Source organism: Lacerta agilis, chromosome 9 (assembly GCF_009819535.1).
Source record: "Lacerta agilis isolate rLacAgi1 chromosome 9, rLacAgi1.pri, whole genome shotgun sequence".
Taxonomy (NCBI): Eukaryota; Metazoa; Chordata; class Lepidosauria; order Squamata; family Lacertidae; genus Lacerta; species Lacerta agilis.
In genome coordinates, this window is record NC_046320.1 from 55,110,356 (window position 1) to 55,135,830 (window position 25,475).

Here is a 25,475-nt window from a genome sequence, read left to right on the forward strand (position 1 = left end):
CAGTGCTTTATCCCTTTATCTCTTTATGATGCTAATTTAGGACGAAGCTAGATGTGCAATATCCCTTGAAAATGAGTATTTAGTTGAATGAAGAACATGCCGTGTTAACAAGTTGTACTTTTAAAGATAGAATAGCTGTTTCAGCAAGCATTTTTCTTCTCCTACCTTATTGTAAAACATCCATTAAAACATTAATCACTTTTTTGTAAAATAAAATAACTACCATTACATTAATAAGTTTTATTTTGAACTATAGAAGGACATTCAAGAAAGTAGATGGTGTTTATATTGTTGCTGGGAGTATTCAAGTTTATTCTTTCTTTAATAAAGGTTGCTTCTTCCTGTGGGGTTTCAGTAATATAACACTAGTTCCACATTTTCTCATAAAGCAACAAGTTTATGTTTTGCTTTTTTTTGAAATACCTAATTTTGCTTTGGATTATGCTTTCTGTCACCTCTTAAATAGTTTATTTTAAAATAGCATTTTAAAGATAAGATCATAGAATGCATTGCATCCCATTTCCCTGGCTTTTTTTTATCAGATTTGATCTTACCATTGTAACACATAATACTGGTGGTGCTGATGTGATTAGCTCTTTACAAATAATATAGAGGACTCCTTTGATTTGTATAGATAGCCAACTAATAAAGTTTTTCAATATCTAGAAAATATGAAATAGCTTTATCCCATACAACACAGAGCATCTCATTCTATTTACAAAAGTGTCCAGAAAATACAGAGTAAACTTTATAGAGCTTCTTCTTCTTCTTCTTCTTCTTCTTCTTCTTCTTCTTCTTCTTATTATTATTATTATTATTATCACTCGTAGCTGAATAAGATTGTCTTCCATAAACACGGTTTTAACAATGAGTCCGTAAGTGACTGTGGAGGCCAATTCTGGATCCACACGTCCTTCCACAGTGGGGACATTGGTTTCCAGGCGGGAGTTCATCACGGTGTGCATTTGCCAAGCGTGCCTTCCTCTTGGCACATTTCTCCCTTGCGTCCTGAGTTCGAGTGTCGTCAAAGCCCATGACACCTTTGGTAAAGGCTGTTCTCCAACTGGAGCGCTCGCAGGCCAGTGTTTCCCAGTTGTCGGTGTTTTTACTACATTTTTAAATATTTGCCTTGAGACAGTCTTTAAATCTCTTTTGTTGACCACCAGCATTACACTTTCCATTTTTAAGTTCGGAATAGAGTAGTTGCTTTGGGAGATGATCATCAGGCATCCGCACAACATGACCAGTCCAATGAAGTTGATGTTGAAGAATCATTGCTTCAACACTGGTGATCTTTGCTTCTTCCAGTACACTGATATTAGTTTGCCTGTCTTCCCGAGTGATGTGTAAAATTTTTGGAGACACTGTTGATGGAATTGTTCGAGGAGTTGGAGATGGCATTTATAAGTGGTCCATGTTTCACAATCTTCCCCATCCTTGAGATAACTGTTAAAATTATCTATGGTAATGAATACTACTGGAACAAATTATGGGTATTCATTTCAGCTACAGCATCTCTGTGGGATGGGCAGTTCATAAGGTATGAGCCACATATGGTGCCCATACCATTCTTTCCCCCCTCTAACCCCCCTTCTTAAAAAAGTATAATGCAGGTACCGTGAACCTTTTTGTACCTGTAGGCACATTTGGAATTTTTGAGAAAATGCTGTGGGTGCCCATCACAAAATGGCTGCCATGGGAGCATGGTGTCACACAAAATGGCTGCCATGCCTGAAAGAGTGACAGGACCTCAAAATCATATGGGCATGCCCTCCCTATCAGTTGCCCAATCAATGTTGAAAAATGTATCTGCATCGGCCAGTGCTTCACTTGCTCACAGAGAGCTCTTTGCACCTCTCTTCTGTTCAGAGTGCATGAAAGGATGGGACTCCAGTCCTGGCATCCAGAGACATGGAGTCATGTTTAAGGGTGTGTATTGTAGGAAGGGCTGAACAAACACAAACATAACAGAAAGAGCAAAAGCCTCTCATGCATGTTGGACTTTCACAGCTGCCATGGGAATAACTGGTGGGCATACTGGCACCTGTGTGTGCCACACTGGCAGACCCTGGTAAAAGGTTCTTGTGACAACCCTGAGGATATCTGACCCATATGTTTGGGAAGATGTATGTGTTGGCAGACAGGTCAGAAAAATCAAGAGACATATAAACAATATTCAGAGGCACTTCTGAACTGTCAAGATTTCTAAATACATTGCATGGATTTGAGATTATGTTTATTGATTGGTTTATTTGGGTGTAACCATGAAAGGACTCTGGATTTTCAGAGATGATAAGAAGAATGAACTGGTAGAGAAGGACTTGATTCACACAACTGCAGATCAGCATTGCACTCACACAATGAGACTTCTTCCTCTCCCCTCCCGGCCCCATCAAACCTGCTCCATAGAGTCCCCTAACCCCTGTGAGCAGATTTTTAGAGTGCATGGTGAGAGGGGGGGGGGTTGTCGGCTGCAGGGGAGAGGAGGGGAAAGTTGCACTGTGTGAGTCTGTTGTGTGAGTGCAGTGGCAGCACTGGATATAACATGCAGAACCAAGGAAAGCAGTTGTTTGTAGTCTGCAATGTCCATGATTGTGGGAGGACTTTTTTGTGTGATCATAAAAAATTGCTGTCAGCAAGTATTTGCAATTGTGTACTGTTTTATGGATGGGGGTCACTTTGTCAGTACTTCATGGGATTTCTAAAAGCCATGGCATCAACCGTGTTTTGATCAAATGCGAACTTTACAATGTGTATAGAAAATAGGAATATTGGTTGTAGTCTTCAGTCTTTACAGAAGTTGTACTTGACAATGAAGATGATGCTTGCTTCTGTTCTATACTATATCACACCATATTGATTGATAATAACTTAGCATTAATAGATCTTTTCCAGAAGTATAATTGCTGCTAAAAGGGACCATGTGTAATTCTAAAAACCAACTACTGGTAGCTGGAAAGGTTTTTGCTTGTCTTTTGTTGTTGGGTTTCTTTTAAAAACAACAGCAACAACAACCACATTATAGAATAATGTACTAATATTATAATCGTAATCATAATTCAACCAGCCAACTAAGTCAATTCACGCCACTATTACTCTGCTATGCATATTTGAGTGGGCATTATTAGATCAGCATGCTTTCCCTATGAGACTTTTAAAAAAAGTGATTCACAATATGCCCAATTCATAAATTATTCCCTTTTTATTCTATAAAATGAGTTTGTTCCTAGTGGAGAGAGACAGGAACAAACAAAGATGGGGACACTCTGGATGTTGTATGTATTTTCACAAAAGGTGGATAACAGAAATTATTGTACTAAATCTCCCAGTCTTTCATCAGTGCACTTGCTATGCACAGTGTCAAATCTGACAGCAGTTGGCAATAGCAAATACTTTTGCTTATATCATCCACAACTTGCAGAAGAAGAAAAATTAGCCAGTGCTGATGGGGAGTGACAACAGGTATAACCATCACCACTATGATCTGCTGGTGAATTTCAGCAGGCACTACTGGAATCTAGATTAGATTGAATTTCATCTGAGTCACATGTTTATATTCTTAATGTTTACTACTACATGTAATGTTTACTACTACATGTAATGTTGACTACTACGTGTACTACATGCAGATTATGTTCAATGCAGTCCTATACATGTATATTCAGAAGTAATTTCTACAGTGGTACCTCAGGTTACATGCGCTTCAGGTTACAGGCGCTTCAGGTTACAGACTCTGCTAACCCAGAAATAACGCTTCAGGTTAAGAACTTTGCTTCAGGATAAGAACAGAAATCGTGCTCTGGTGGCGCAGCGGCAGCGGGAGGTCACATTAGCTAAAGTGGTGCTTCAGGTTAAGAACAGTTTCAGGTTAAGAACGGACCTCCGGAACGAATTAAGTTCTTAACCTGAGGTACCACTGTATTGAGTTCAATGGGACTTACTCCCAGATAGGGATGTAAGGTGAAGGCAGTTGATTTTCCAGCCTGTATTTATCACAACCAATGCTGTATCTCTTTTTCTGCAATTTGGTTTCCACCAAATACTACATTATTCATTTCACTGCCTGCTATAGTTATGTAACCATTTGTATATGTTACATAGCTTACATTCATTGCAGTGTAAAAGAAAGGTCAAAACAGTGTAAAAAAAAACCCCTCATTAACTACATATCATTTGCAGCCTTGAAAAACAACGATGTGAATAAATAGTGATATTTGCCTTTCTTTTTTGTTTTTGTTGGAATTCACTAACATTCCTACTCACAGGTAGCTTTGGTATGTCTTTAAATAGTCCAAGATGTTTTATGCATTCTCTTTTATACCCTAAGTCTTAGGAAAAGGAAGGCAGATTTGGAGAAATGTAAACACAGCTATTAAGTAGAAGCAGGAATCTCCTTACCCAGTGTTGTTCTACAGATTTCTGTGCCACCTACACTCTGCTAGCAGAGCACATGTACCGGTATATACAACTACTTAGAATGCCAAATGGTCTTTTTTGTTATATTTAACTTTTGCTCTGGTTCGTCATAAAATTCTTTTGGTCATGAAAGTTAGCATGTCCTCCATTGCATTATGCATCAGACGTATTTCCTTATATACTAAAATATGATCATTAACTAATGGATATTCACCATCTGACATCGTTTCCATAATAACTGTCTGTGGCATTTTTGCCTCTGACATCTTTCCCCCTAAAATTCAAATCATGCCCCATCATCGTGTCAGGAAGGATAATGTAGTGAAAGACTTGATGAAATTTTAATTGTCAATGCATCGACCTTAATTGAATTTTTAAATGTTTGGGATCATTTGTGTAAGTAATGATGTTCTCAGTTGTTGGTCTAGGATGCTTTTCCACATTCATCTGACTCTAGAAGCCTTAGGGTGCCACATTAAATCTAAAGCAGAACAATGAAGACAATACAGGGTTGGCTTCCCTTTCTCCTTTATGTTTTATGACTGAACTATAATATACCAAACCAGATTAATTCTCTGATCCTGAAACTCAGTTTTGCATCTAAAAGAGCCACGGGGTCTCATGCAGCAGCTGTCATGAATAGTGGCATTGTACTGGGAGCACAACCGAAAGCCCATTCAGATATTCCAGTGTTAAACAGAGGCAATTCCCAATATTGGTGATCTGCACTATGCATCATATTTCTGGGGTGAGTGGACTAAAAAGAAAGCGTGTTAAAATCCACCCTAGATAGGTTTTCTGGCAATATAGGATTTCATTCCTATCAATACTAAACTATTTAAGCACAAAAAGGGACCAAGCTTTCACTGCAAATGGCCAAGGTTATTATTGTGCCATGGGCTGTCCCTGTGAGCAGGGCTGGATCTAGACACGTCAAAGAAGCACTTCAGAAAAATGTGTTGTAACCTTTATACTGTAATGAGAAATCATGTTGGCCATCTGGTGTCACAGTGTTATATCACATATAAAACACATATAAAATGCTTTTTCTTTACCAAGTCAATGGAATATTGGTGACTCAACCTCAGATACAAGGAAAGCATTAAATCCTAGAAATTGAAGATACTGAAGAAGTAAAGTCCTCCCTCCCCTTCCTTGATACTCCAGTGGTGCTAATGGCCGCTTACCTTCTCTCCTCTGTGGCATGGCGGTTGTGGCCTGCCGTGGCACCTCCATTGCTGCCCATACTGCCACAGTATGTCCCCCTTGGAGGCTCACGGGTCCCCACCAGACATCGATTCAAATTGGGACAGTCCATGGTGGCCTTAGGGATGTGTGGCTTGGTGAGTGGACCTGGAAAAGGCAGGCTTCACTCAGGTTCGCCTGCCAGCAGTATATCCCATCCGTGCCTGTGTTCCTCACCCAGTCAGCTAGGAGCATCACACACCTATTCCCTACATTATAGTTGCTTGCTGATTAGCCAATTCCTTTTCAGCTTGGAAGGCTTTGCTGTGGTCTGTTGTATTTGGGGCCGAGAAGGAATTTCCCCTTTGCTACAGGTTTCGCCTTCCCCATAGCACTAGTTACAAATTTGGCAGTTTAGGCCTTGGGTGGAATCCTATAGTCTTTCATCCAATTGGGGTGTGGTGAAGTGGTGACTCACCCACCCCCTGTTCTCTGTGGTGGTGACCCCTGTTAGAGGGGTCCGGAGGGAAGTCTCTGTCCAAAATGCCAGTTGTGCAGGGCTAGTGGGCCATAGGAGCTTCCGTTGGCGTTTGGGGCCATCTGCATAAACCTGTGTTTTGCAATGGACCCGTCCCTGAATTGACCCTGTCGTGCCTCAGTTCTCCGGCAGGGGGATGAGAGGGATACACACCCAATGCCTATCCCAAGGCTTCCTACATCTGAAATCAATAAAGTTGTGGCCATTTCAAATCCCAGATGGTTGTCTTGACCTTTCATTTACCTCCTTTTATAGTCAGGCATGCTGGGCAGGGGATGGCACGCAAGCTGATGGAGGAAAAAGAGAGTGGGGGAAATATGGGGGGGCAAAACTCTCTTGATGGCAAAACTCTCTTGATGTTTCTTTATGGCTTCTGAAACCTTTTGTTCTGCCTTGTTGATCATTAAAGTCCTGCACACACATTAAAAAGGCACATCAAGAGATTGAGCCTGAGAAACTTTATTGCTTTGGCCCATAACAGCTAACTGCCAATATCCTCTTATTTATTAAGGTTGCTTCCTAAGATATGAGAATCAAGCAAGGCTCTTCTTCCCTTTCCAGTAGGATACCTTCATAACTGCCATGAAATATGATTTTGCTCTTTACAGGTGATTGACGCCAGAATCCCATGAGATTGGGTTGTATGACTTGATCAGAGGCCAGTCTATTAGGCCCTGTCATTCCCTTCCTTGCAGCTCTGCACTTGCAGTTAACACTGTTGGTTCCATAGAACTGGCTTTCTCCTAAGTAATTAAACATATTTAATATGGTGCCTTTCACAAGTCAAGAAATTCCTTACGTAGTTCTATGTGGCTATTTTCTTTCTGCATCACAATTATATCTTCAATTTGTATCCTAAAGCCATGCCAATCTGAGAATATAAAGTTTGGTTCCAAGTTGATGAAAGCTATGCTTGCAACAAATATTTCACAAGAAAATCAGTAGGTAAAGGTATTTCTTCTTCAGTATATCCAAAAACAGTACACCTTGCGTTTGAGAGTTCTTGCAGTCAATTTTTGAAGCAGAAATTTTCATTATTTGCTTTGCTAACTGAATACTTAATCAGTACAGTTTAGCAGGGGTGTCCTGCTTGCAGCAGTAAGTGTAGACACTAATTTGTATCTGACTGTCATGTTCAGATAGGACTCACTGATGGAGATGGATGTTGTATCTTCATTAAGGGATGCTACTTGTACACAACTAGAAAGCTACTGATTTGTATATGACATTATAAAAAAACTTCAGTGTATCCACACTTGGAATGCTATATATAGTTCTCTTTCTCTCACCTCAAAAAGCATTTTGTAGAACTGAAAATGTTTCAGACAATAGCAACTAAAATCAAGGGGATGGAGCAACTCCCCTGTGAGGAGAGGTCACAACATACCGGTAGATCAGTCAGTAGAGCCTGATCCTCTTAACCTCAGAATTGTGGGTTTCAACCCCATGTTGGGGGTCCTGCATTGCAGGGGGTTGGTCAGATGACTCTCGCGGTCCCTCCTAACTCTACAATTCTTTGATTCTAACATCTGGGGATTTTTAGTTTAGAGAAAATGTGAGTAAGAGGTGATGTGACAAAAGTGTATAAAACTATGCATGGTCTGGAGAAAGTGGATACAGAAACGTTTTATTCTGAGTCTCATAATACTAGCATTCAGGGACATCCAGTGAAGATAAAGGACAGACAAAATAAAATTCTTCTTCACAGTTAAACTGTGGAATTTTCTCTCATAAGGTAGTGATGGCTGCTAATTTGAATGACTTTAAAGGAGGGTTGGACAGATTCATGGAGAATAAGGCTGCCAATGGCTACTAGCCAGAATGACTAGGATTCTAACTCCACTATCGGAAACAGTATGCCTAGCAATTGCTGGGAGTAGCAGTTGGGTGGAGCACTTCTGCATTCAGGTCCTGCTTGTTATCTGGCCATAAGCATTTGATTGGCCAATTGATTGGTCAGAATGCTGAACTAAATGGGCCTTTGGCAGGTTCTTCTTATGTTCTTACATTTATGTACCAAACCCTGTGGTTAAATGAATGAAATGTTTGGTTTAGCATTCTTTGAGCTATTCCATGAGCAGCTAAGTCTTAAGATACCGTGAAATATATTAAAATAATGTACAAATAATAAGTTGTTGGCAAAAATGTTTTGGATAATCTTTTATAGGTCCACAGTCAAACTTCTTCATGTGCAAAGCAATATGACTTAAATAATCTTAAGTTCCAGAGGGATGCTTTATTCTACATACATATTCAGTATGTGAATAAGAATTGTAATGCTACATTTCCTGTGGGATAGCAGTTGGAAACACAAACAGATCCTAGTCCCCGTGAAATGTGACTGAGTAATATTTAGAATAATTATCATTGCAGATCTTGCATATGGAAATACAAGCAAATTTGAAGATCAGCATTTTATGAGCACTTTTACTTCATAAAACCAGGTGGTGTACTTTACTTCATTTTTGTGTTAGATGCATTTATTTATTTATAAAAATATTTACATACCACTTTGTAAGAAAAAAAGTCAAAGTGGTTTACAGCAATAAAGCATAAAACTGGACAATAAAACCCTATAAATGGACACCAATTAACCACTGTGGAAAGATGTATTCTTAATTGCCTGGATAGGCCTGCTGAAATAGAAAAAAAAATCAGCAGGCATTTAAAAGCTGGCACAGAAGGTGCCTACTGAATGCCGGCATGTGCATTATGCTACACTGTATGCTACTTTTTATTATAGATGCATGTCAAAAAATAAAAGTTTCTACCAAGTTAATTATATTTCTGGGAGAACCCAGCTGTACCCATTCTTTTCCATCCTTACAAAATTGCAGGGGAGAGAGGGTACATCTGGGAGTATGGGGATATCTGAGGGCTGTTTCTGAAGGAACACATTGTCCCACAAGGATGATCTTCTGCAAGGACCTGCCCCTGTGAGCATCCCCCATTCATGAGCATCCCTTCCCTGTCTTCAGAAGTGAGACAGTTTGTGACCAGGAACAGGGCCTTTTCAGTTGTGACATCTAAGAGGCTCATCAGACACCACAGATTATTTCTTCTTTTAATTTGCCTGGGACTTTTGAGATGCTTAACTCTTCTTACATGGAAATCCCCCTGACTACCACTGAACTCAAAGAGCTAAGTTACACTTTTATGCTGCAGTGTTAGTCATAGAAGAGAAGTTTGTCTCCACTGATGGGTACTGAGATCATGTGACAATCTTCTTCTTCTTTGGCGATCACTCTTAGCCGAGTAAAATTGTCTTCCATGTGACAATAAGAGTTGTGTCAAGATTACGGTTTGGTGATATGCTTTCAATTTATCATATGGCAGTTGCCGTTATTATGTGATAAAGATGACTGTGTAAATCAGCTGCATATTACTTTACAGAGCTGTCTGTGGAACAGCATATCCCAAGAAGCTGAAAACAACCGCTTCCTAGTAATATATCATAGTGTGGCTTTATTGATATGACCTCAGCTATATATTATTTTCTGAAAGAAACATTTTGAATTGAAGAGCCTTATTGTGATGTCAGAATACATTACACACTTTTTATTAATATTGCTTTTCCGTATGTGGTTCATGTGTCATCTTCATTAAATAATGCTTAAAACTTTATGTGTGTTCTGCTAGCTTCAGAAAATTATGATGCACTGCCATAAAGGGAGTGTGATGTATGATTTAAGTGGTAAAGCCCTTCAAACCAAGTTAGGCAGAGGATATATGTAGAGGATGCCATTTGATTCCCCTCCCCAAGAATTAGCAAAGCTTTGGCATGTTGTTCTTTTGTGTTTATCACGTTAGGACACTTGGAGCTGTTCTAATGAATCCTGCGGTTCAGTGATACATTTACACTAGTGTAGTCCCCCTTTTTTAACTGAGACTTGAGTGATGAGGTGAGTTGAGTCATTTTAGCTCTTAAATGGCGAAATTCATATTCTCGTCAATGGGCACCTTGCTGTACAGCAATTCATTGTTGAACAGGCAGCCCCCCCCCCCGGCCATTTGCATGCATTCAATATGTGCATGACCATGTATATGCGCAGTGTGTCAAACCCAGAAGTGGCCCAGAAATGTCATAAATACATTACTGAAACAACACTAAAAGGGCAGCATGGGGGCAGGGCAGGGTGGAGTGGAGGGTTTGCAGGCATTTTCAATGGGTTTCAATTATACATGATTTCATTGATGTGTGAAGTGCCTTGAAACGTAATGTAACCCATGTGTAAACGGGGTGCTGTCTGGAGGGCACCATGTTGGCTGTTCCTGTATTTGGTGGCCATATCAGATTATTCATGTATTTCTTACTGTTCTTACTGTTTAATGCAAGGAGGTATACATAGTGTCACCCAAGCAGTCTTCCTACCCGACAGTTACCTGATTCGGAGCTGTGTAGCTTAAGCAATGCAGTTGCATAATTTTTATTACGGCCATGTTCTTGAAAATCATGTACCTCTAGTTAAGCACTTAATTCGTTCCAGAGGTCCGTTCTTAACCTGAAATTGTTCTTAACCTGAAGCACCACTTTAGCTAATGGGGCCTCCCGCTGCCGCTGCGCCGCCAGAGCACGGTTTCTGTTCTTATCCTGAAGCAAAGTTCTTAACCTGAAGCATTATTTCTGGGTTAGCGGAATCTGTGACCTGAAGCGTATGTAACCTGAGGCGTATGTAACCCGAGGTACCACAGTAAAGGGGAGAAACTATACATAGGTAAAGCATATGCTTTGCATGGAGAAAGACCAGGACTTCAAAACTTGCAATGAAAATGATGTCATTAAGCAGGACTGGGAAAGACCTCTGGGAAAGACTTTGGAGAACTGCTGCCAGTCAGGGTAGACAGTACTGGGTAAGATGGGTCAATGGGGGATGAACTCTTGATCATAAAATATTTCTAAATATATAAGGGTAGCAGTTCCATTGGAAATGGCAGCAAGTTGCTTAGTCTATTCTCCAGTGACTATAGAACTAAGTCACCTAGCTCTGTGACTAATTAATGCTATATTTGCATCAATTTACTATGCAAATTTAGCTGTCCCAGGGATTGGGAGCCTGTCGAAGTGGTTACAGTATGGGGAATTTGAGGACCTCCAGATGTTGTTGGACTCCAGTTCTAATTAACCCTGCCAGCATGGCCAGTGTTGTAGTCACCTCAACTATATTAAGGGAAGCACTTCTAATTTCAGCTCAGCTGTTAGTTTCTTTTCCATATTGCCATATTCATTTTATTATTAAAACTGACTGTACTAGCTTTCGGTTGTAATTTGATTTTACAAAATAGGTAAATGTCCTTATAATTTAATCATATATGCTCTTTAAGCCTCCTGCCCTGCATAAACTTGGGCTTACCTTTTTCTACTAAATGAGCTGAATTGGGAGCTTGGGAACAATTAAACTGGCATTCTTCAACTGATTTCAACAGGATGATCACTGTGTGAGCCATCTGTGATTAAACCCCATTGTATAACATTCAGAAATCTTCCCACTCAGGCTCTTAAAGAAAAGTAATTCCATTTTAGTGCTCCATATTGTAGGCTTATGTCATCCTCAAAAGACATTGTCTTTGATCAAAGCAACAGCTCTGTTTTAAGGTCAGGCACGCTTCAGGCATCTCCATGTTTCTCAGCTGCTGAAAATTTGTTGTTGGGATAGTGGAACAAATTGAAAGGGAGTAATATTTCAATTCTTAAATCAAAATACCATGGGTGAAACTCAGTTGCATTATACCCAATGGGAGCTTTGGCATATCTTTGTAACATATGAACTGCACTCGTTTCTATCCACATTCCATGGATGGTAATGTTGCTGCTGCTGCTGTTTAATTTGTACCCTGCTCATCTGTCTGGGTTTCCCCAGCCATTCTGGGTGGCTTCCAACATATATAAAAACATAATAGAACATTAAAGATAAAAAAAAAACAAATGATTACTACAATGTGTTTTCATTTGTGTAAAGAAATAGTATGTCTTCGGATTTTTTTTTTATTTGATTCCATTTATGAGTCATTTCCAATAAAGTGATATTCGACTGAGAGTATGTACACCAGCAGAACATATTCTTTCTTTCTTAGAACCTAAGTTTTATATAGGGTACATTGCAAATGATAATAATATTGCTTATTTTAATGGTCTTTCCCAAATTGTTGGCTTCCGAAGAAAGGTTTGGCAAGAAGGAAGGTTTACCAATCTGATAGCTATACATTTGTAACTATGCCAAAAATACAGGTGGGTAGCCGTGTTGGTCTGCCATAGTCAAAACAAAATCAAAAATTCTTTCCAGTAGCACCTTAGAGACCAACTGAGTTTGTTCCTGGTATGAGCTTTCGTGTGCATGCACACTTCTTCAGATACACTGAAACAGAAGTCACCAGATCCTTAAATATAGTGAGGGAGTGGGGAGGGGTATTGCTCAGAAGGGTGGTGGGAATGGGTGATCAGCAGATAGGTGTGGAAAACCTGTTGACGACTCTTAACGGCTGTAATTAGTCTTGCAGGGAAAGGCAAGGGGTGAGATGGCTAAAGATAGCTTTGTTATGTATAATGAGATAAGAATCCAATGTCTTTGTTCAGACCAGGTTTCTCCGTGCCAAAAATGTTGTCTTTTGTTACTGGTTGCCATGGGTAAGAAAAAGCAACACACAACCCCTGAACAAAAATAAGACTCTCTACGAGAGGGTCTTCTGAGTCAAAGGTTGGGACCAGTGCTTTAAACAGGCACAAGTGTATTTTTCATTTTAACAAGTTGCTCTTCATTAATACTAAAGCAACATTTTTTCTTATCTTCTGTTATATTATCTATCAGAATGTTAAAGAGAGTGACATTGTTTGAGAGTAAGCTAACAAGTAAGTATTATATCAAATTTGCTCTGTCCTTGTGGCAAAGGTGAGAGATATGAGAAGAAACATATGTCAAGCTGCCAAGAGGGGCAAGCTGGAGTCTCTTAATAAAAGAGAGAGATGCAAAGAGCTCTAGTGTGTTTCAAAGCTAGACAGCTACCATTTGTATCATAAATCTTTATCATGACACTACCTACCCTTAATACAAAATTACATTCTATACTGTTTTCTGAAGCATTTCAAAAATTGTAATAACTGGGAATAGGCTGTAGGCTCCCTGTTTCCAAACAACCACTTCAAAAGAGCTATACTGATTTTTAAAGTTACCAACTATTCCATATTAGGCTTAATAATTAAATCCTTGAGATAACACAATAATAGAATTATGTGAACATGCAGTATTAAATACCCAGGCATTTCATTAATGACCATAACTCCTTACAGACCAACTCTAATTTTTTCAAGAGTACTGAGCAATTGTTGAAATTATAAAACTGTATGGACAGATTTCTTACATATATGGGGGGTGCGCCCCAAAATTAAAACTGTTTATAATGTAATGCAAACATTATGTTGGAAGAGTGATTACAGATTTTTGAACCTGCTTCAGAAACCACAACTCAGCAATTGTAGGTAGGTAGATGTCTTTAGTGCGAATGACCATAGACACTTTCCTGCCTCTGAGAAACCATTCAGAGCTTAGAAACAAAATAACTGGATATATAGGCTCTGATTTGAAGAATAGGGCCTACCTCTGGTACACAGATTTTAAAATATTAATTAACACGTTTGTTGGGCTCTGTAATATATCCTGTGGTGCAGTTGCCATGTTATTGATAATTCCCTTTTCCACGGTGTTCTCAGAATTGTCCACTTTATTTTGACTTCCTTTAAAAATGTATTAGTTTCTTCTGCTGCTGAAAATGGAAGTCAGTATTTATAACTACAACAATAGCTGACTTAAACTTATTTCAAACTACAACTTGCGTCTGTTTTAACAGTGACTTTGATCATCAACAACTCAGCTGTGCTGCACTTCATATCATGCTAGTGCAAACTTAGCATTCATATGAGTGTTTACTCTGGTGCAGAAATGTGCTGTTCAGTCAACGGCTATGCATCTGCATTCACACTATGTTCAGTTGATCTGCATTAGTGGCGTACAGAGCCGTTTTGCCGCCCAGAGCGGCAAATGTGGGGGCACCCCCCGGGGGCGGGGTGCCACTCCGTAGTGTGCGTGCATCGTGACGTCATACTGCACACGCACTACGGTGCGCAGTCCGTCCGGGCTGCGCGTGGGGGAGGCAGCTCCACCTTGCTGCTGCTGCTGCCGCCTCGCCGCCACTGGGAAAGGAGCGAAGCGGGCGGGGCGGACTTGCGGGCGGCTCTGAGCTGGTGGGGGCGCCGCCCCTCGACGGAGGCAGCTCTGCCGCCTCGCTGCCACCAGGAAAGGAGCAAAGCCGGGCACGAACAGAGAGTTGCTGTGCAAGCAGCCGCTGCACAGAAGTGGTGCCGGGCGGTGGCTTGGGAGTCGCGGGGGGTGGTGGCACTGAGTGTCAATCCCCCCTCCAGGCTGGAACCGGCTGGAACAGGGGGCGTGCCGCTCTCAACACCCCCACCTTCCTACTGATCTGCATAATCCACACAGGGTTTTTTTGAGTATTTGGTGCCTCAAGCACCCACCCAACCAACAGAATTGTGTTCACAGTATTGACTGGAGCAGGGACATAGAATGAGAACATCACTCAGACCCAGTAACTGAATAGCTGTGCTCCTGATAAATTGGGAACTGAGGAATGACTCTTTATCTGTTGCCATATGTCCTCTTTTTCCAGGACACATCCAGTCACCATAGAGATACAAAGTTAAAAGTGGAAGTCGGCAAATGTGTCCTCTTTTTTGCTCTTCAAAATCAGTGGGTTGCACAGGAAGTTCAAGCAGTGTGTTGTATCCTAGATTTGGCTTAGCTGAAGGCAAGAAATGGTTTCTATATGATTTCCCAGTCACTGACAAATCTTATTATTTTACTTACATAGACCTGCATTTGGCTATAATAATTCTAGATTAAATTCCACTGAATGGCTCTGTAGTGGCATGACAAATTATACAAAATATGCCACCCTCATTAGACATTGGCTTGAGTCCTATAACGTATAATGGACATGTTAGAAATAGCTAATCAGGAATCTAACATTTTAACTGCAAAGGCACTTAATGGACCATAATGCCTGATATTCTTCACTATATTATGGCTTTTCAACTCTATTCTACTGAAACAAGATAACTAGTTGGGTACACATGTCATCATTTTCATCCAACTGTCTCCATGCTCCTTGATTACTTTCTTTGACAAGATTCGTAGCAGACAATCCTTATCTCAGTGTGCCCCTGCCCGCCCATTTCTTAATTGTGTGCTGTCAAAGACAAATGGGTGCTTAAAGGATGTCTTAGTATTTACATACTCTTTTGTCACCTTTCTTAACTTTGCTGTCCGGGTGGAAGACTTCTAATAATTACAATAATAGTACATCAGAGAAGTTATGTCAGCCTTGTGCATACTATTAATGCATTAATGTGTCAAAACAGCAGTGAATGACACAGCTCCAGGCAGTCTTAAAAGCTACTAATGGTAGTCCCACTCCAAGGAATTGATTTGTAAGCAACCCTAAAGCTATAAAACTTTCCTACTGATATATGGTTTCACAAGCTTTGTACTTACCATCCAACTCATTTTTAGTATATGACTAACAGCTGTTTGAAGAAGAGAACCATATAGAAAGACAACATGTGCCATATTACTGTTTTAGAAAATTACTAATGAACGGTAATAAAGTAATCAGATAATTGAAACAACTCATTTGCCAAAGGTCCACATTCTGTTGTTAGATACCCCAGGACAAAGCAAGGTTTGTGGTGGAATTAATCATGCAATTGGTTTCTGTAGTTCTTTTGGTTCAGATCAGTTTCTTGGTTAATCAAAAAGAGTTTAACCATTTAGAAAAACAGCAAGACCATATATTTTGTCTTGGAACTATGGCAATGTAGCAATTCTCCACTGAAACCATTTTTGGAATGTGGCTTGCATTTCAGAGACAGCTTCAAAGACAGATCCAGAATTGTTTTTTAGAGCATATGCCTGCTGTGTAACTCAAAGCTCAGCATCAATCTGAGGTGCACATTTAATAAATTCCTTCTCTGAGTTGACTTTATTTCCTTCACCTGCAGATACAATAGAATTACTGTTCAAATGCTATGCTTCATTTTCACTTTTTTTGGGGGGGGGGAATGTGTACTCAAAATGCGTGGTCGAAACTTAATTGTCAAAACCAATTTTAAAATGCTAATTATTTTCCCACTATTCTCTTGGTGATAAATATGCTGATTGGAAAGATTACATCTTTGTAATTTTTTTAAGTGTCATTACCTGAATATATATTCTGGAACCTGAAACCTGCAATAAAATGACAAGCTTAGAGCAAAAGTAAATGATGGAATTAATGTAGATGATGAGACTTCTTTTTTGTATTTCAGAAATTGCTGACAGCTTGTAGATTCTTATCAGCACAGTTCATTCAACCTTTAAATTGCTTCTCATACTGTACATAGCTCATATACTGTGTGATCAGGAAAAATTATACTAGAGTTGTATGATAATGTTTTGGAGACAATATTATTTTATCCACTTCTGAATGCATTCATTGAGTCTATTGAAATGCATGTAATATAATAACATTATACTATGATTCTCCTGGGGTTTGCCATAGACCATGGAAGGACTGTATAAGCACACAGGAAACTATTTAGGTGTGAGAAGCAACTGAGGATTATGAATTACATTTTGAGTGCTCACTAAGCTTATTGCTATATTGTATGCTACTGCAGAGGTATTAGAAATCATCTCATCTTCTGTGAAAATAAATTCTACTCAGCGTGAAATAGGAGAAAATCTCTTAACCCCCGTTATTTCTTCGATTTATGCAGCCCCAGATTCTGTGGACCAGCTTTTGCACTAGCTTATAAAGCTGCTCATCAGAAAAGTCCTGTTATTATTACCATTCTCATTTACTACTGTTTATTATAGCATCTCTCTGTTTATCGACAGTGACAGTTTCCCAGATGCACATGAAACATAGGACAAGAAAAGAAATTAAGAGCAATTTCCATGCATGTGTGCTTGAATATAGTATGTGCAAGTGTGCATTGCTAATCTGTTATACTTCCATAATCCTAACTGGTATCCTAGAAAGCCTTATTGAATCACAACTGCACCCAGAGAAGAACCAGCATCTTTTTTTGACTGTTTTTATGGCAGTGATCTGAATATGCTGACTTTTTAAAGCATCGTGCTGCAGCCTCATTCCAGGATGTGAGAATTCAAAATATTTTAAGTACCGTATATACTCGAGTATAAGTCGACCCAAATATAAGCCGAGGCACCTAATTTCCCTACAAAAATGTGGGAAAGCTTATTGACTCAAGTATAAGCCGGTTCACCTTTGCCACTGTGGTAGAGGAGGAATGAGCAGCCCAAAGCAGCCATTTGGGCTGCTCCTTCCTCTTCCTCCTTTGCTGCTGTGGAGCTCACCCCGTCGCAGGGTTTCGAACCGCCATTCTTCTGATCAGCAAGCCCTAGGGCTCTGTGGTTTAACTCACAGCGCAATGTTCCCTTGTGTTATACAGAGAAGGCTGGGATCCTGTCCTGTTTAAGCAGGAGCCAGGGAAAGTGAGCACCTGTGGGGTTTTAATACTTCCTTAACTGATAGGCTTTCTGCCTTCTGGGGTCTAAAGTTTGCATTTATGTGAGCAGTTCAGGAATGGAACAAGCTGCCTGGGGAGAGTAAAGAACCGCCGTTCTTGTACACTTCTTAAGGAATGGTTGACTTGAGTATAAGCCGAGGGCAGCTTTTAAAGCACAAAAAGTGTGCTGAAAAACTAGGCTTATACTCAAGTATATAGGTATTTAATTTTTGTTTTCACTTTACTCAATTAACAATCAGTATATTTAAATAAAATGAAAAACACCCAGTTGAATGGGGTTCCTCAAAAGAAGCATCTTAGTCAACTTGCCTTCTAGCTCCTATATTGACGGATTTCTGCTCTTGTTGTCTCAGCTGTAACCAAAAACCTAATGTTTCTCTCCCCCCTCCTTTCTATTTGGAATACTTGATTGCCTGCAATTTTAATCTACAGGTGCTTTCAGGTCATTTGAATTGTAAATGAGAAATTTCATCCACTGCCTTTGTGTCCCCATTCTTGGAAATAATATGCATTGAAATCGGAGCTATTAGGAGGATTAGGCCTACTTAGCCAAATTACTACATGAAGAACTCTAGTTTTTAGTATTTACAGATGAGAAAATTATTTACTAGATGTTTATTTTATGCAAATACTTTCGTCAAGCTGCCTAATGAGCTACAGCACAAAAATTAACCTAATTACATAATGTGGTATCTGCTGGAAATATAGTGGGTGTTTTTTTCAATATGCTGCAAGATCCTCTTCAATGGCTTGCTATTATGGCTTCTCACAACAGTGGGTAAGTGGAATATATAAAGCTGGAGGAAGTATGAGGAAAACTAAAGCAGAAAATGCATTAATCAACAAATCACCACTATGTTTCCATTAATCCCTTGCAGGTCTGGTATTTTCATTTTTCGGCTGATAATATTGTTATAAAAAACAACAACACTGGGTGATACGCAATGTCCTACAAGTGAACATTCTCCCTACAGCCTCCTGCACCAAACACTTGGCAGACAAACATTGTTAGATTGCACCAGCGTAAGTTGGTTTATTGAGACAATTCATTTAACAATATTTGGGAGTTCAGTCTGAGCATTTAACATAATTTTAAAGATTTCAGGGAAATATATTGTAACATAAATTTAAGTGTATATATCGAATCAACATACAGTCATAACTTGTTTTGTGACCGGGATCTATTCCTGAGCCCCGGCCACTAGCTGAAAAGGACGCAGGGCAAAGCGTCGCATCTGTGCACGCGCACGGAGTGGTTTGCACTTCTGCACATGCGCGATTTAGCCTCTATGCGCATACATGAGCAGCAAACCCGGAAGTAACCTGTTCCGCTACTTCTAGGTTTGCCGCGGACATTCGCCGGAACGGACTCTAGACGAGGCGGATGCTTGCGGAGGTATTACTGTACTCTTTTTGGCATATCAGAGAATGAAAGAGATTTATACCGATACAGTCTGTGGCATAGAAGCTCCACAGCCACCAGGGAGCTGCTTCTCTGTGTTTCTGTACGTTGTGAAGAAATAATTCCAGGGAACTCTGTATCATTGTATGCTGAACTAGGTAAGAGAGTTGGGACCACAGACAGGGAGAGAAACTTAATGACTCAGGGAAGGCACAGATGAAGGGGACAGCCACCTTGAAGTGAGTCACACAAGCAGTGCAGAGAAAGAGCAGGAGGGACAGAGAAAATCAGGAGTTGAACGCAGCCTTGTTTAAATAAAGTTATTCTGCTTAGATTACTGCTGCTTGACTCTTAGTGATAGCTAACACCACTTTAAGCACACTCAAGTGAGTAAGGGCCAATTCAGACACACGTTCAAGAGGACAGCTCCCCTTTTCCAGGGGGCTGCATTGCAGGAGGAGTTTCAGGACCTCGGGCGGAGGAATTCTGCCCACGTCACTAGGATGCCCCCCCCCCGCAGACCAATCGGGTTAGCTGGGAGGCGTGGCCACTTGTCGTTTAAACTGTGGCGTGGCTGGGCGGCGCCCTCCATTCATCCCTGTACCTTCTGCCTGTCATATCCACATGGTAGCATATGACCTGGGGCATGCAAATGTACAATCAATTCCCACAATCAATCCTCTTCAAGGAGAGGGTGGAAGGATTTCGGAAATCCAGGGAATTGCATATATGACTGTACATAGATAAAGTCTGCTGCCATAAGTTTTTATTTATTCATTCATTTTAAAAATTGGTACTCAACTCCTTAATCACATTATCAGTTAATAAAATATTAACTCACACAGTAAAATAGCTAATACACAGATTTTTATTTATATCTTATGCATAGCAAGGTTGTGTGTTTGAGCCTGCTGCCTAAGCTCATATAGATCTAAGAAGTCCCAATGTGATGAGAAGCACATACAGCAGAAATTCAACAAGTCAATACTTTCTTTAATATACACAGATAACTAATACAACAAAATAATTGGAGGAAGAGAGAAATAAACTACTGCGCTAAATTCACCTATTGTACAATTCCAGAGAGAGAGAGAGAGAAATGGAAGCCTGTGGAAATTCATACATGCAATGGAAGTCTGGATTTTCCCCTTGTGACTAAAAGTACTACTGACAGAAAAATTAATATGTATGTGCTGCATTTCCCCCTTCCATTTTAAATAAAGCTCAATGAAAAAAATATTTTAAAACAATTTTAAATTCAAATGCCAAGCCATGTTACCTTTTTGCATCCACTAGAATTGCATAGCCTAAGGCTATAATCTCAGAGAGGTTACGTCTTGCATCCTTCTGAATTTTCATGAACTGTTTTTTGATTGGGTACCATTTAATAGGAATTTGGGATATTTTATTGATGAAAAGATCTTACTTTAGCTGCACAATTGTATGTATGTGCTACCATTAGGATCTTAGTGGGATTATATTTAACTAATAACTTTTATCTTAGGAAGGATGGATAAGGGAGAGAGATAAAATGCTTGTATATAAGAGAACTGTAATACAAACTTCAGTGGTCAGTTGTCTAGCAAGATGGTGTGTTGTGTGAATACATTAATTTGGTGGTCCTGGCTTTTAAATATATTGCATTTCAATCTCAGATTCCATATGTCTGCATTTTCCCCCATGTCTGTCTTCAAGCCTCCAGACATTAAATGAATAAATCATACGGCAAGAGACTCAAAACTTTGGGTTGTGTTGGCTGGCCTAGCTCACAATATTGACGCTTGCTTAGCAATTTATTGTTTCAGCAGGGTTTCCATTTGCTTTATGCATTTTCTGTGGAAGTAGGGGCAGGTTTTCAGTAGGGTCTCTGCTTCTGGGCTTTTAAAATATATTAGACAAAATTAACTGGAATTCCGTTGTACGTTTCATATATGGAAGGAACTGACTGGCCAAGGCTAGATGTACTGTTATTAGATTCATGGTTTGTATTGTTCAAAATCCATGGCTACCCTTGTTTTGGGCAGTGCTGCTGAGAGCTGGCACTGGGCCTAGGGGAAGATATGTGGAGGTCCCTTCCTAAATCTTCCTACAAATCAAATTTTAGTGCTTTCCTTAAACAAGTTCATAAGTGACTTAGGTTTAACTAAGGTAAGAGAAGCTAAACATAAATGAAAAGCATTTATCAGAACTGGATAGTTAATGTGATTATAAAAAATAACACCATTCACTCATATGCGCCAATCAGAGGTCATAAACATCGTTCTTCAGCTGATAGAAATGCACCTGGATCTGCGTTTCTTGTTTTGCTGCCTGCCTCATGGCATTAGTCCATGCCTGAGCTAATCTCTTCTTTTTGGACATGTAGCTACTGACCTTAGCCTCAGATCTATGTTGATCAGTACTTCCGAGAGCTTTTTGCTGGTGATTATTGATTTGTCTGATGTGTAGTCAAGTTGCTTGCTGCCTAGGTCAATATCTGTGCAGACTGATCAACAGTATTTTTACCCTTGGGTTGGTCTTATAGTCAGATCCAGGTCCCCACCACGGCCTTTTGCTCAAATAACAAGGACTGCAGCTGTTAAGCAAAGTGTTTCCAAATCTACCTTTCAGCTTACATGATGCATAAAGACAAACACTCTGTGCTCTACAGCAACATGGATCTTTTCACCTGCTGAGGAATTCATGTGTGTCTTCTACAAAACCTCTGCATGGCAAATCTTTAGAGTGTGCATTCAGTTTACACAGGCCTGTTGGACTTGTGTGAGGAGCCTCTGCACTGATGGTCTAGCTGTCTTTTTGGGACACATGTTTGCTATTACTAATTAGTTCAGTGAGGAAGGCCCGATAATCTCCCAAGGAATCCTGCAATTCCTTGGCACATAGTTCAAAAACCAATGTCATAGAAGAATGGGTCCATTTGTTTCACATAGCCCATTGTTCCACGACACTTTATTCTAGACTTAGTTATTTTTTTAGGTTTGAAATGCTAGATTCAGGATCTGATGGCCCAACACATTGTGAAAAACAGGGATGCATCTCAATAGAATTTATGGCATTATAAGAAGGAAATTAAATCCTACATTTTCAGTAAATTCTAATGGGTTGGGTTGATGACTATGACTGTCTTGCTCTGCAAACAAAAGGACTCCTTCCATTCAGAGATGGAGCTCTAACTCTTTATAGGCTGCCAATCCATTAACTGCCTAGAGCAGGCATAGGCAAACTTCAGCCCTCCAGATGTTTGGGACTACAATTCCCACCATCCCTAGCTAACAGGACCAGTGGTCAGGGATGATGGGAATTGTAGTCCCAAACACCTGGAGGGCCAGAGTTTGCCTATGCCTGGCCTAGAGATAATTCCTTCTCCTTCTTGTACCACTTTGCACACTGTTCCTGAGGGTTCCCCAACCCTCATGAGCAGAATTGTAGAGAGCATAGGGGGCAGCAGGGGGAAGAAGGAAAGGCTGTAAATAACATCCTCATCCTTCTGCCCACGGAGTGTCCAGTAAGTGAAGTTCCACCAAAGACATATCCGGAGTCAAGTTTTTAAATAGAAATTTATGCCAGCATTCCTGTTTTGCGCAATGCACATTTTGATGAAATCAAAGACAGGATTTAAAATCACTTTTGATACAGAACCGCTCCTTTGATATTTTAAGGAAGAACAGCATTTCTCTGCTGCCAGTGGCTTGTGAAATCAAGCAGGAAAGCTGTAGTAAACTGGTGTAATGTGTGTTGTTGTAAGATTGATATTTACTTTTTCTCAGCGTTTTATGTTTGTGTATACCTGCTTTGACAAACTGAAAAGCAATAAGTAAAGAAGGGGCAGGAGAGCAAGGACAGTAGAGTGGGAAATCAAGTCAGGGGTTAACGGTTTAATACATCTCAGTCAGATGTATATATATCTCTCTTTCTCTCCCTCCCTCCCTCTCTTCTACCTGATAGTTTCCCATGACACTCAAACCTGACATTATGATTCATCTCATCAGTGGGTGGATTTGGGTTGGGATTTTGAAGTTCATTTTGCACTTATTCTCAGTGTGCCTCAGCAAGTATTGAAAAATGTGTACTTATATTTAAATAAAAGACTTGCTGTGCCATCACACCTCAGATGTACTTGGGTCTCTCTAAAAGATTGTCTCCTTGTAGGATATGTCTAAAGTGTGAAGTGGCCCTTGGCCTCAACCATTCACTGAGATCATATTATTTTGCTGCTACTTCACTGAGAAGAGGAAAGTTGAGTAGCAGAGGAATCCTCATACTATTCCCAGAGGTGAAGTGCAGAGGTGGCTAAGGAAACCTTCATAAATTTCATTTCCTAGCAGCTATATTTCCCCCCAAACTATTTCTCAAATCAGTTTGTTACCTCTTAGTTGATCTGCAAGATAAAACCATAATATGATATTATATGTTTCTGTTTTCATAGCTGAGTCCACTTCTGAAAGATACAGTCCTGAAGAGAACATTCAATGCAACATTGAATAATCCAGTTGTGATTGAAGTGGGCAATTCCATTTACAGACCTATGACAGAGAAAGATATTTTCTGTGTGTCGAATGAACTAGTCTCAAAAAAGTGAGTATGATAACTTAATTCTTCCTGCCTTTGTATTTACTAAGAAATGCAGGCTGGTAAACAGGGAATTTACAGGTGTATTTTGCTAAGATTTTCTGTGCTTTGAATTAAAGCAAACAGTTTTAACCTGAAGAGTTTATGTCTGAAGATTTAAAAACTACTAATAAATTAGATGGCAACTTTTCTATAGCTCATCTTCTTAAACTAAAGACCAAGCTATGCAAGTCTTATAATGCAAAGGCTAGACTGTATTTTACTTAGTCATAAATACAAGATTCTGGGACCATAGGATGATGATGATGATTTTATTTATATCCCACCCATCTGGCTGGGTTTCCCCAGCCACTCTGGGCTGCTTACAGCATATATAAAAACATAATAAAACACCAAACATTTTAAAGAAGAATACTGGAAATACAGATACTGGAAGGATTTTTTTTTATTTTTTTTTTGCCAACCCCAACCAAACATTTAACCAACTCCAAGCCAACAAAAACAAAGCAGAGGAACCAAAATTAAATAATTAAAAACATTTTAAAACATTTTAGCCAGTTGCCCCAACCCAAGAGTTGTTCCAGCAATGTCCCTTAGGCCTCCCAGGATCCTCTTTAGTCTTTCAGCTGTTCAGGCTGAGTCTGGGCCTTGCCCCCTGGGCTAGGTGGAAATGGGCCTTGCAGCAGGGAGCAGTCTTCCTTCCAGTACTCACAGAAGCAGCAATAGATGGACAGAGTCAGGCAGAAATTATTATTCTGAGAATCAAAGTTATAAGAGCATATGCACAGAGCTTTTCTGGAGGATTGGATGGACTAATTTTGGTGTCTGCTTCCCTCAGTTCAAATGTATACAGGCCAGGTGGTCTCCTACCAATCATTCACATATAATAAGGAAGAGGATGAAGGGACGTGATGAATGGGAATGTTCACCCACACCTACATTAAGCAGGGACAATTGGGAAAACCTAATTAAATGCACCCCCTCTCTTTCCATACAGACAAAATGAAACCACAGTAGCTGGGTCCCTTTGAAGGTTGTCCTGTGAAGAAATGTCAACAGTTTGATGACGTCCTCATATCATTTGTTTGTTTTGTCTTCCGGGATATAAAAACTGCTCTTGCAATTTATCTTCTTTATTTTTCTTCTTTGTGAAGTTTTCTTCCTTGTGTCTGGTCTTTTGCAATGTATTCCTCTTTTATACCATAACCATTAATAAAGTTATTTGGCAAATTAATATATTGTTCTTTGCAAGACAACACCTTGTTTAGCACACACATGTCCATACATTTGGATGAATGTATGAAAGCCAGAATATGTTAATGGCATATTTGAATATAGTGTATGTATTTAGGCCTGAGCTATCAGTCACCAGGAGTGGCAAACATAATGGCTTTTGCAACATTATAGACATCCCTAAATTCATGTAGATTGCAGAAACAGGCAGAAGAAATACAAGTATGTGCATGAGATTCTTTGCTATTAAAAAGTGAATTGTATTCTACTAAGTTACACTTAGAGACGACTCATTAAAGGTAATGAACCTAAGTTAGTCATGCCTATAATTTAAATAGGTCTATTCTGGGAAGGTCTAATATTTTATACAACCTTGTATTGCATCTTGGTTTTCAGCCGTTCTGGTTAGAGGTCTGTAAACATATTTTTACACATCTCAAATACTTCATAAGTTGCTGCAGGTTTCTTAAGACCCAGCTCTATGAGAATATACAAACAACATGCATGACAAGTGGGATCTGCAATAAATGATCAGG

The 25,475-nt window shown here is 39.8% G+C and overlaps 1 protein-coding gene across 1 annotated transcript in view; it reads left to right on the forward strand.

Moving 5' to 3' along the window:
- Nucleotides 1-24,830, forward strand: part of STPG2 (sperm tail PG-rich repeat containing 2) — a 197,339-nt gene extending 172,509 nt beyond the window's left edge. Inside the window, 2 exon segments of the mRNA XM_033160622.1 lie at nt 23,564-23,712; nt 24,704-24,830. Of these exon segments, the coding sequence (XP_033016513.1) occupies nt 23,564-23,712; nt 24,704-24,737 (183 nt within the window). The 3' untranslated portion in view covers nt 24,738-24,830.
- Nucleotides 24,831-25,475: the final 645 nt, after the last annotated feature.